The 12,550-nt window shown below is 40.7% G+C and overlaps 2 protein-coding genes across 6 annotated transcripts in view; one reads left to right on the top strand and one right to left on the bottom strand.

Moving 5' to 3' along the window:
• wdsub1 (WD repeat, sterile alpha motif and U-box domain containing 1) overlaps nt 1-12,550 on the top strand; it is a 40,880-nt gene that overhangs the window by 16,169 nt on the left and 12,161 nt on the right. For 3 of the 5 annotated variants that reach the window (XM_079840096.1, XM_079840093.1, XM_079840094.1), the window contains exons 12-13: nt 1,475-1,609; nt 1,688-1,835. In XM_079840096.1, the coding sequence (XP_079696222.1) occupies nt 1,475-1,609; nt 1,688-1,835 (283 nt within the window). Of the gene's footprint in view, nt 1-1,474; nt 1,610-1,687; nt 5,001-12,550 lie in introns of those variants that run through there. The other 2 variants (XM_079840095.1, XM_079840097.1) reach the window with 1 other exon arrangement.
• tanc1a (tetratricopeptide repeat, ankyrin repeat and coiled-coil containing 1a) overlaps nt 9,827-12,550 on the bottom strand; it is a gene marked incomplete at its 3' end in the record, with an annotated part of 110,424 nt that continues 107,700 nt past the window's right edge. Inside the window, exon 26 of the mRNA XM_079840104.1 lies at nt 9,827-11,018. Coding sequence (XP_079696230.1) covers nt 9,827-11,018 — 1,192 coding nt within the window. The remainder of the gene's footprint in view (nt 11,019-12,550) is intronic.

The following is a 12,550-nucleotide window of genomic DNA, read 5'->3' as shown; positions in this document are numbered from 1 at the left end:
CCATCTCTACGAAACTGATCATCCTAACAAGGTTTTGGCGGAGTCGGAGTGACTGTGTCGCCTGCGCACTTTCGCTTTAGTGGCCAAGAACAGAAAGTTGAATGACAGGTGACGAGAACCAATCAGATTGGATAAAACAACACACATCCAATTCTGATTCGCCAGGGACGCAACGACCTGCGTCCGGAGGAGGATCTTTAAGAACCAATTAGAGACCAGCTTCAGGTCACATGCTGCCCGTATATTTTTAGACTCAGATAGACATCCATTTGTCCGGCGTCCCTCACGCATGAAACCGCATGACACATATTAAAGAGCATATAAAATAGTTAACCGATCAAAGCCAGTTTTTATTAAATGCTGAGGCTCTTACTAACAGCCAGCACATCGTGTGAGTAAACTATTTTATTTTTATTTCACTTTTATATCATTTTTGTATACATGTATATTTCTGGAATTTTGATGGGGGGGATAGGGGTGGAACCTCGATTGACCAGCCGCCACTGGTCCATTCACTCCTGCGATCGAGAGTTCCAAGGAGCTGGGATTATCCAGACCGATTCAAAGTTTACTTTAGAATGTCAGTGGCTCAGTTTGATGCTTTGCTAGCGATACTGGAGCCATATATTAAAAAGAATACCACCAATTTCTGTAAATCAATTGATCCTGAACAGAGACTGGCAGTAGCCTACAAGGGATCCACACACACACACGGTTTACAGGGACTTGGTGTGCTATAATTATAGCAGTGATATAATAATATTAGTAGTATTTTTGATACAATAATATTTGTATATATAATTGTAGGTATCTGAGGAGCACTAGCGATTCATTCACCAGCATTGCCAGCTGTTTTAGGTTGGGCATCAGCACTGTAGATGGGAAAAACGGATGCGAAAAATGTAGAAAATCGAACCTGTTCCAAATTTTTTTTTGACGGACGAAAGTTTCCGAGGCAGTGTGCAAGCGTGATTGACATAACGTGAGGTCGAATTTATTTTTTGATGTGTGAAAATTTTACATGCGAATTTCGAACTCAGTGTGCAAAGGCCTTTAGTCTGTTCATTTTTACCGGTTACTTCCATTTAAAGTTGATTTGCGTGGCACTTGCCAACATGATAGTTGGTTGTTATTATAAGGGCACTTGCTTTTCACCTGTATAGTTTGTAATTATGAATACATTCTTGCTACATTTAAGGTGCTCAACTCACTGAGCTCAATGGAGGCAAAAGAGGTGGACAGTACATATTTTGTATTTTTTTTCTTACTCTTGATCGAAGATACTGCCTCCCTTGCTTGCATTCAATGACATTATGTCTACATTTGTTCCCAGAATTCACAGAAAGAGTGGGACACTACTGGAATTGGAGATCAAACCATCGCTGTTCTGTTAGCACAGATGTATTGATACGTCTACTTGAGAATCCCACTTTTCTGTGATTGGATGTGTTGAAGTGTTCTTGTTCTCTCTCAGAGTCTCTAGGCCTGCGGAGTAAGGTCATGAAGAAGATTGAGGAGTTGAAGATGGCACCCGTCTCTAACGGCACTCCAGACGAGTACCTCTGCCCAATAACACACGAGATCATGAAGGATCCAGTGATCGCTGCTGGTGAGCATCTGAGAGGGGTTAACCTGCTTGACCAGACATTTTGTTTGAGTTTAAGCATTTGTTGTTTTCTGCCTGCAGACGGCTACTCGTATGAACGGGAGGCCATTGAGAGCTGGATCAACACGAAGAGCCGTTCCAGCCCTATGACCAACCTGCCCCTGCAGACCACCCTTCTGACACCCAACCGTACTCTGAAAATGGCCATTTTCCGATGGACTACTTGTCAGTGAGTTCTTATAATACTGACCATAGATCAGTCAGGCGAGTAAGACTTCACTGTGAAAATACATGTATGGTAAGTGCAAATGACTGTATAAACTGTGCTATCAGGCTAATTGGTATCTGTATGCTATGCTAGTACATAAAAGCTAACGAATACAGACATTAATAGTCATTATAATGTAGTTCAAACAGCATTCATCTTAACATGATTTTGTAGGAATTGTAATCAGGCGCTAAAGAGAGTACCCAGGGCTCCAGACTAACTTTTTTCACGAGGAGCACAGTGGCCCCCCAACTGAACATTTTAGGGGAACAACCAGAAAATTTAGGGGGGCACACCGTAAATCAACATGCTAACCACATCTACTAATTTCCACTGTATTACACAAATAAATACTTTGATAATACAGGGCTCCAGACTAACATTTGAGAGCAGTGGCACCAGCGGAGGAAAATTTATAAGGTTAATTTAATCATAAAATTACTATTGTTTTGCATTGTTTTGTGCAGTTACTAATAATAGTACATGTTTGTTTATTGGAAATTTAACAGTGAAGCGCTGAGCTTGAATTGTTATGCAGAAAAAAATTACTTTTATTAACAACAGTAATGTGCAAAAACCTAATTTTTATAAGGAAAATTGTAATATTCCACTCTTATGAAATAGACTATTGTTCTTCTAAAGTATCATACTGAACTAAAAGGAACACTCTTTACTTGTTTTCTGTGTAATCCAGTCACAATTTGAAGAAAAGTTTTAGTTTTTCATGAGACTTTGTGACTTCCTACTTTTTTTTCCATATATTAAGGAGTGGAAAAGTCAAATAAGTGCTCCTATGCCACCACCTACTGGTTATAGTGGTTATTATAAAAAAAAATGTTTTGCCATAAAGTGGCCAGCACCTTTAAACTTTTAGTTTTACAAATCATCACCCTAAAAATATTAAAATTGGATAATATTTCGAGCTTTGAAGTGTGAAACACTTGAAAAGGGCTTGAATTTCACTCTCAAAAGGTTGTACGAACCCTGAGATGAATAATGTAAAAAAAATTTTTTTTTTTTTTACTTTTTCTTCCACAAACCCATGGGGTGTTACTACATTAAATCCATGGTGAATTGATTTGTGGACTGAAACCCCTGAATGTTTCAAAATGTTTCTCCTGGTCTCCACGTCAGCTCTGTTTTATCTGATATCTGTGGTTTATAACAGAGAATTCTGCACCAAACGCTTCACACTAGGTCTTGCAGTATGGATGTTATTCATACTGAGATGAATTCAAATGCTTTCTCACTGGATCTCCCAGCGCTGTTTAGTTACGGTGTCGCGTGATCGAGATCGGCCCATGTATGAGCTTGCGCTGCCGATGTCTATTATTGCTCCGAGCTGATAAACGGTCCGCGCAGCACAGCTCAAATGAGTAGCGTGGTTCCGTTCCGCTTTCGTTTCGTTTGCCGTCCGATGTTTCTCATATGTAACAGAAATGGCAGCTCTTATCAGTTGGGCACTGCGGTGGTCGCACCAGTGCGACCTCCAACCAAATTCAGTTGCACCAGTTGCAAAATGCGACCATTTAGTCGCAGTCTGGAGCCCTGGTACCTATTATAAGTACTTTGAGCCAATAGGATCACTTGGGGTCCCAACAGAGACCCGATTTCGAGGAGGACCTATTTGTCACCACACCGGGTTCAGACTACTCTATATCAGCCCGATTTTGGCACAATCCGTTTGACGTAGGCTGTCGTGGTGATTTGACAATTACAATGGGTGTTAAGATGCAAGAATTGATCGTTTCATCTCGTATAGTGCGTCATAGTGGACGACAACCGACGGCGCATCTTTGAAAGACTAGCATGTTACATTTTTTCCGGTCCTCCACGACAGGTTCTGTCACATCTATGATGTTGACCAATAGGAGCACAGAAGCTCTTTTGTACACAGCTTTCAAACATGGCTGAACGAAAGAGAGATGATTGTATTGGTGATGCTAGGTGGAATTATAGGGGCGGCGCTTCAGCAACTCAGTGAAACCTGGAATTAGCATTTAGCTAGTATAACAATTGTTTGTTTAAACCAAAGTCCCTTTCAAGGAAAGTCTGTTCACTCGGTGGCCATATTTGCAACGCCTCCGGACAGCTATTTCAGACATCCAAGATCAAGTCCTATCTATGTGAATTGCACTCGATAACATCCACAATGGTTTTGGACACCACTCCAAATGGTTGTCCCTTCAAATAATGCCCTATTTGAAGGTATAGGGGGCAATTTCGGATTCAGCCTATGAGAACCAGAGGTTCTAACGGCAGCTGCAGTGACTTTACCAATCAGCAATTGGCTCTTTAACTTAGAAGACGGGACGTATTCCGTCATATTGCGTGTTGCAATTTGCAATTTCAAGTCCAGCCTTCTTGATGACATCAGGCACGTTGTTGAAGACGGCAAGTGATGATTGGTCAAGCAACGTGTAGTCTGACATGTTTCTTGTCCACGACACGAGAATTTAGGAGTCAAAAAACGCATAATCTGACACATCGTAACAGACAAAAACATTGAAAATCTGAACCCGGCATTAGTTCTTGACTTAACCTCAAGTTCAGCCTTGGTAGTATTCTATGAGATGTGATGGGAGATTCATGCCGTCATCCATCAGCAAAGTGATGGTAGTTGTCACATGCAGATTGAAGAGCAAGTGGTTCATAATCAGGCTAAAACTCCTAAATGATTCTCCATCATAACACAGCAGTGACTTAAGTGGCCTTATACATCATAATAAATGTTTATCATCCCATTTCTGCTCAGTAGCGGACAGTTTGCTGGCGTAATTACACCGTTTGTAGCACATAATTATGATTTCTCCTGTGGCTGTTCTCTATCTCCCATCATGATGTTTGAATACAGGTGAAATTCTCCAGTTGATTTAGTCTTATTTCATCAAATGATTTTTGAGACGAGTTATTTATCATTTAAAGGGTGCAATGTTGCTTATATGACACAGTTTACATGCTTGAAATCAGGTATATATTTATTAGTGGATGCTCATTGTAACCAGTTCAGTGACCCGATCTCATGGCTTTACTATGTAACCACATGTATATTATTGTACATAAGAGCACTGTTAAGAGACCTGTCTGCTGAACATGCTGCAATAAAATCATTCTGTTGAACAACTGACTTTTGGCTTGAGATTCATTTTAACATTGATTAATGATGATTGCTTAGGGATGCACTGAGCTTTCAAACAAATCCCTAACCCTAATATTAAACTATTACATGTAACTTGTCCCACATGTTTGTGCAACCATATGATAAATCCTGCTTATAAAAAAAAAAAAAAAAAAAAACGTGTTAATTCCTTGTAATCAGATTTAGAAATGAGGAGTTTTGTGTACTTACAGCAACTATTCACTACTACACACTTTTGTTCAGAAAATATAAAAAAGGTACATTGTTAACATTGTTTTTCTTCTACAATGGTTTCAAACGCCGCACTGCCATTTATCGATGTGGATCAGCACGATCCTCCCAGAGTTTGTTTGTTTTTGTAAATTACCCTATTTTAGAGAGCAGCCTACACAATAATTGATTCTCTTACCTGTGTCCAAAAAAAAAAAGCAAAAAAAGCAGTAAGCATCACTACTCAGGATTTTCACCATCAAATCTTTTAACCCTGTGTATGAAGTACATTATATTGCCAAAAGTATTGGGACACCCTTCCAAATTATTGAATTCAGGTGTTCCAATCACTTCCATGGCCACATGAGTATAAAATCAAGCACCTAGGCATGCAGACGCTTCTACAAACATTTGTGAAAGAATGGGTCGCTCTCAGGTGCTCAGTGAATTCAAGCGTGGCACCGTGATAGGTTGCCACCAGTGCAATAAGTCCATTCGTGAAATTTCCTCACTACTAAATATTCCATGGTCAACTGTTAGTGGTATTATAACAAAGTGGAAGCAATTGGGAACAACAGCAACTCAGCCACGAAGTGATAGGCCACATAAAAATCACAGAGCGGGGTCAGCGCATGCTGAGGGTCACGGTGCACAGAAGTCGCCAACTTTATGCGGAGTCAAAAGACCTCCAAACTTTGTGTGGCCTTCAGATTAGCTCAAGAACAGTGCGTAGAGAGCTTCATGGAATGGGTTTCCAAGCCTTACATCACCAAGTGCAATGCAAAGCGTTGGATGCAGTGGTGTAAAGCACGCCGTCACTGAACTCTAGAGCAGTAGAGACGTGTTCTGTGGAGTGACGAATCACGCTTCTGTCTGGCAATCCGATGGACAAGTCTGGGTTAGGCGGTTGCTAGGAGAACGGTACTTGCCTGACTGCATTGTGCCAAGTGTAAAGTTTGATGGGGGAGTTGTTTTTCAGGGGTTGGGCTTGGCCCCTTAGTTCCAGTATAAGGAACTCTTAATGTTTCAGCATACCAGGACATTTTGGACAATTTCATGCTCCCAACTTTGTGGGAACAGTTTGGGGATGGCCCCTTCCTGTTCCAACATGACTGCGCACCAGTGCACAAAGCAAGGTCCATAAAGACATGGATTAGCGAGTTTGGTGTGAAGGAACTTGACTGGCCTGCACAGAGTGCACAGGCCTCAAAATTCCCATAATCAACTCCTAAACCTTGTGGAAAGCCTTCCCAGAAGAGTTGAAGTGGTTATAGCAGCAAAGGGTGAGCCAATTCCATATTCAACCCTACAGATTAAGAATGGGAGGTCATTAAAGTTCATGTGCGTGTAAAGGCAGGCGTCCCAAAACTTTTGCCAATATATTGTACATTTACGTTTGTTTTTTTTCTCTGTCTTTCGGTCTTCAGAACTGTTCTGATTCTACGGCCGTAGAGGCAGTGTTGGGGGTAACGCATTAAAAGCAACTTGAGTTACGTAATCAGATTACTTTTTCAAGTAGCTAGTAAAGTAACGCATTACTTTTCAAATTTACAACAAAATATCTTAGTCACTTTTTCACATTTATTTGACTGACAGCTCTCCTGCCCCCATGTTGAGAAAAAACGAGAGTAAGTGCAGAGGTGTTGTGTGTAAACATGATGGTTATTGTAGTTCTAGACTAAATATGAGCATTTGTTCATCTCACTTGCACAATAAAGATTCAGTATTCCTCAAAATGAATCAAATCAGTCAACTGCAAAATCAGAATACAATGCAAACCTCCAATAATGAAATATTAAATTAAATATTTTTATGCATTTAATCTACCTTTATTGACCAATGTCTTTCTGCTGATCTTTGATTCCGTTAAACCATGAGCAAAAATGACTAGATTCTTTGTTTTTATTGGTAAAACTTTTCTATTCTTTTCCTATTCTTCCATTATCCAGAATGGCTGCACAGCACAGCAGAGCTGCGCTTTCCATTGTTCATGCGTGAATTTGCATTTTTCCCTCAGCCTGAGGCTTATTTTTTACATTTTGGTATGAAGAGGTCTTTACATTTGCACAAAAATATAAAGTTTTTGTAATAAATAAAAAACAAAAAACAAAACAAAAAAAAGCCCAGGTGAGAAAAAGTAACGGAAAAGTAATGTAACATTACTTTTCTTAAAAAGTAACTAAGTAACTCAATTAGTTACTTTTTAAGGGAGTAACGCAATATTGTAATGCATTACTTTTCAAAGTAACTTTCCCCAACACTGCGTATAGGTACCTACTGATTCTTCCGTCATCTCCGCTAGGAAAGCATGATAAGTTCGTTACATTATCCAATTTTCGCTCTTCGATCACCAAACAATACTACAATACTAACGTACCACGCAGAGAGGCGGCAGCCAATGATCCTGAGGATTCCCTCTGACGTTTCAGCTATTTTTAGACTGCAGACACATTTTTCTTGAATCAGATCTTTCCAGGCAGACTGTCCGCACTATTAATTTTAAGTGATAAAATAAGATTTAAAATAAGATTATGGGTTGCTTTGTTTTCAAAATGGATGCAGGAAAAATGGAGGTCCATCAACTAGCTCTCCAAAAAAGCGTCCTGTTGAGTAGTGGTGCAGAACTCCTCAGTTTGCACCAGAAAAACTCAGCGACGGAAGAGACTGGTATATATTGTAATGTTCTGTGCTGTAGTCATGGCCAAAATCTTTGGACATACCGTTTGAATATCGTGGATACTACCGGTATTTCCGACACCTGTTTTGAAGTTATCGTTGTGTGTCCAGACTGAATCGCATTTTAATCCACCACCTCCAAATGTGGTTTGAATCTGATTTTTCAGTCAGAAGCACCGCAGGTCGTGTCATTTCAACATGCCAAAGTACATTGAGGTGGCCACCTGCAAAGTGTATAATTAAAACCCTTTAGAAAACTAACGAGTATAATCTTCATCTCGTGTGAGTGGACACTGTTCAGATGACTCTAATGCTTTAGGACTTTACAAAACAAAACATTACAGAAATGTAATAAACTAAAATAACTAAAGTCTTAAACTGGGGTTTATTGTATATGATGCTCAAATATTCAAATACAATTCATAACAGCCCTATACATGAAATTAATTTCAAATAATGTACATATGAAATAACATCTGTCCTCGTAGACATCTGAATATGGTTCACCATAACATGCATGTAAACCTGGTCTCCTTTATACAGTTCATGTCAATCTCACAATCATAGTGGTATTTCATAATATATAGCTGTGCAAAAATAACTAATATATAAAATATAATATTGTTTTAATCAGACAACCAAGCCATAAATAAATTAGTCAAAACAGTGAGTCATTTATGAAGCAATACAACAGACTTCCCAACAGAAACGCACACACAAACAGACTCATCACCATTCAAACAGGAAATGCTTTTGAATACACATGGGACCGGTCCACAATCCTACTGTAAAAGACAGTGTTTCATCTCGGTAGACGTCCTGTGTCCTTACTGAAGTCTAAAGTCAGGTCATCTTAATACATTAATACATCATCTGTTTTATAGCTCTGTGCAGCTGCAGCGTTGCGCATTTAAAAATGTGCTTAAATACCTCTGAAGCTGTAGTTGTAAACAGAAATGCAAGGCAATCTTTTACTGGTGTGCGCTTACCTGGAGCACCCGCACAAAATGCTTTGAATTTAGGGTAACACTTTACATTAAGGTTCCTTTTGTAAAGGGTTCATAAAGGTGTTTTTAAATGAATAATAACTTGTTTACAAATACGTTGATAAGCAGTTATAACTGCATGACTAAAAAGGGTGACTTACGCAATACCTGCCAAATAGTGAGCCATTTTTTATGTATCTATTCACACTTATTTAACTCAAAACCAGATTCCTGATTTATTTCATGATGCAGCAAAGATAGACTATCATAGTGAGACTGACGGGTGTTGTATTTGTGGTTCTCATATTAATATATCAATGACTGCCACTTTTCTTAAAATGTTCCATACCAAAAGTTACTCCGTGATATTCCACAAAAAACTCATTATGTCTATCAACTTCCTGTTTATCAAGATGAAATTATCAAATTATTTTGGGCAGAAAAAACTAGCACAATAACTTGATGAGATATTAATAATGAATATTTTAATTCCAATATTAATTACCTGTGAACCATTTATTAAAATGAAAGTGTGAAAGTGAACCTTAATGTAAAGTGAACACCTGTGAATCATGGTACACGTTTTCACTTTACATTAAGGTTCACTTTCATGGGTTATTTATGTTTGTTACTCATTAATAAATGGTTGAGTTAAAGTAGTGTGAATAAATACATTTATTAAGCATTTATAATATGCGAGTTAAAAATGGCTCCCTATTTGGCAAGTATTGCGTTAAAGTCACCCTTTTTAGTCATGCAGTTATAACTGCTTAATTTATAATGCATTTGAGTTATTAGTCATTTAAAAACACCTTTATGAACCCTTTACAAAGGGAAGCTTAATGTAAAGTGTTATCGAATTTAGTCTTCAAAACCGAGCCCCCTATATTAAAATCGTTAGATTGTAAATAATGTGCTCAACATAAGGTATGAGTTTGTAGCTACACGTTGGACTCAATAAAGGAGCGTTTAGGTTTAATGGAGCTGATCAGGATGGGGTTGTCCCGGGCCAGGCTGGCCTGCTTGTGCTTGGTGTCGTTGTAGTGCTGCTGGAGGGGATTACTGTCCTTGTATCCGGGTCCAGGATGAAATTCGGATGTGTGTGTGCTGTTATGGACGGGCTCCTGATAAGCGCTCAATTTAGCGTATTGGAGGTCACTAGTCAGTCCTTGCGAATGCGTGTTCATGACGACACTTACATTGTGACCTACGAGCCCTTCTGGCACAAGTCCTTGCCAGCCGTAACCGGACACCTGGTTGCCATGGTGACCTTGCTGCTGCTGCTGGAAACGTGCAGTCTTGTCAATGACACCCATAAAGGGGCGTGGCTTATGATCCGATTGCCTCGTGCCACTGTCAGGAGCACACGCCACAGAATTGCGAACGCGGCTGGTGTCCGACAGGTTTCCGCTGGAGGAGCTGGACACTCTCACGCTGCTGCTCCTGCAAAATTCCACCCTTGGCTCAACGCTGCCTTCGGCCTTCTCTGCATGACCAAACTGAATGTGGCCCTCTCTGGTACCACTGAGCGGACCCCTCTCAACGCTGCCAATGTCAATGCAGGGCCCTGCTCGGAGCGAGGTGGGACGGTGGCGGCTCGGCATGGGGCTCGACCCGGCACTCTGGGGAGTCCTGCCCTCGATGTGTAGCGAGCTGGTGTACTCTCGGTTTTTCATGCTTTGAGCCTGTCTGGACGGAAGGCGCCTGTGGGCGGCCCGTCCAGAGGCAGCCGCTGAGACGGCAGCCTGGGCATCCGATATCGCCAGGCCTAGAGAATCGGGCAAGGTGCGGCTTTGATGCCAGCTCTCCTTCCTTTTCTCCTGCCAAGAGGATTCTTGCTCACGCCGCTCCTCCTCCTCATCTGCCTGCAACATGTTTATGCTGAGACTGTCTGGGCTTTTTTCCAAACTCTCATTGTCTTGTTCATCTTCGTCATCATCTTCCTCGTCGTCATCATTTTCATTGTCTTCCTCATGGTGTGAGGGGTTGGCGTGAGAGGTAGGGTGTTTAGAGCCCTGTCGCTGCAGGTGTTGGCACTCTTCCTCCACGCGTGCCAGCAGACGTCGGATCTCTCGATTACTGGGACACAGACGCGCCGCTTCATAAAGATCAGCCAGCGCAGCTGCAAACTGCCTGAGAGAGTGAAAAGGAGGTAAATATTTAACCATTATTAAGTGTGCTATATGCAGTAGATGGTTTAGATCTATGCGTTCTCTTTGCCTACCTCTAACATGGGCAGGAGTCTATGTCAGGGGTTCTCAAATCTGGCCCTCAAACTTTCCTGCAGAGTTTCCAACCCTGATGGAACTTACCTGAACAAGCTCATCAAGGTCTTCAGGATTGCTAGAAAGTTACAGGCAGGTGAGTTTGATCGAGGTTAGAACTAAACTCTGCAGGAATATGGACCTCGAGGGCCAGAGTTCAGAGCCCCTGCTCGACATAAACAGGATCTTTAACCACAATGCAACCTTATAAATGACTCATTTAAGACTCTGATTACAGGCAGCGACTGGTTTACAACTAATTTGGACATTAGCATTTTGTTAAGCTAACAATTATCCCATAACAGGCAAAATTGGCCTTGAGTCTTGCACATGGTCAGTTATCTGCAGGTGCCCGACAGGTGGACCAATACAATTTGATGGAACGGGAGGAAAATATTTACCTTGTCATTTGCTGTGCGGATCGGGAGTCAGTAGGCACAGGCAGACTGCGGGTTAAATAGCCAATGTTATTTTCGGTACTGGCTGATTGGTAGGCAGCTGCTTTCAAACTCCCCTGTATATTTGTGTTACGCTATGAAGAGTGTCAAAGATTTGCATTTATATTATAGCCAATCAAGCGCATTAACGCAAAGAAGTATTGGAGTTAGCGCAGAATCCACTCGTGCAGGACTCTGATGTGAACAATATTTAGATAGGCGTATGCGTTTAATTTAGATAAACTCGCACCTGCATACTGTTCTACATTTTGAGTTAGTCATTCCTCAGTCACAAAGCCTGTCCTGTGTATAGTTTTCAGCAATACATACTATAAAAGCGTGAGAATTATCCTAGTCAATTAAAGCACACAGATCAAACCATTTGCATGATCACTGCACATTAGAATGCCGATTCAAGGCAGTAGTCCTGTACTTTGAGTCACGCAAGTGGATGACAGCTCACAAATATTATAACTAATTTCCACAGTAATTAACTAGAAAAATCAAAAATGCCACTTAAGGCGTGTTCACACTTGTTGTTCGGTTTACTTCGTTCGTTTGGTCTGGACCAAAAGAAAAAGTCCTGGTCCGCTTAGCAATCAGATTGGCACTTTTAAGAACTTAAAGGTATATGGATATGGTCACAACCCGATTGGTCAGCTTTTATGATGTATTGCCTGTTTTGAGACGTAATTTACCGAACTTCCAAAACAATGCTGTGTGCTGGGCTAAATGCGCTCGTTGTACAGCCCAGTGTTTCCCAACCTTTTTTCAGTCATGGCACCCTTTGAAAATGTTACGTTACGTTAGCGTAATGTTACGTTACGCTAGGGGTGTAACGGTACAGATTGCTCACGGTTCAGTTTGTATCGCGGTTTTAGGTTCACCGTTTCGGTACGGTTCAGTATTTGCTATGTTCAGGGAAAAAAGGACTACTGTCAAATAAAAATAAAGAAAATAATAA

The sequence above is a fragment of the Gobio gobio genome, assembly GCF_949357685.1.
Source record: "Gobio gobio genome assembly, chromosome: 17".
Lineage (NCBI taxonomy): Eukaryota > Metazoa > Chordata > Actinopteri > Cypriniformes > Gobionidae > Gobio > Gobio gobio.
The sequence above is the reverse complement of the archived record's forward strand: the minus strand, read 5'-3'. Positions and strand labels throughout refer to the sequence as shown.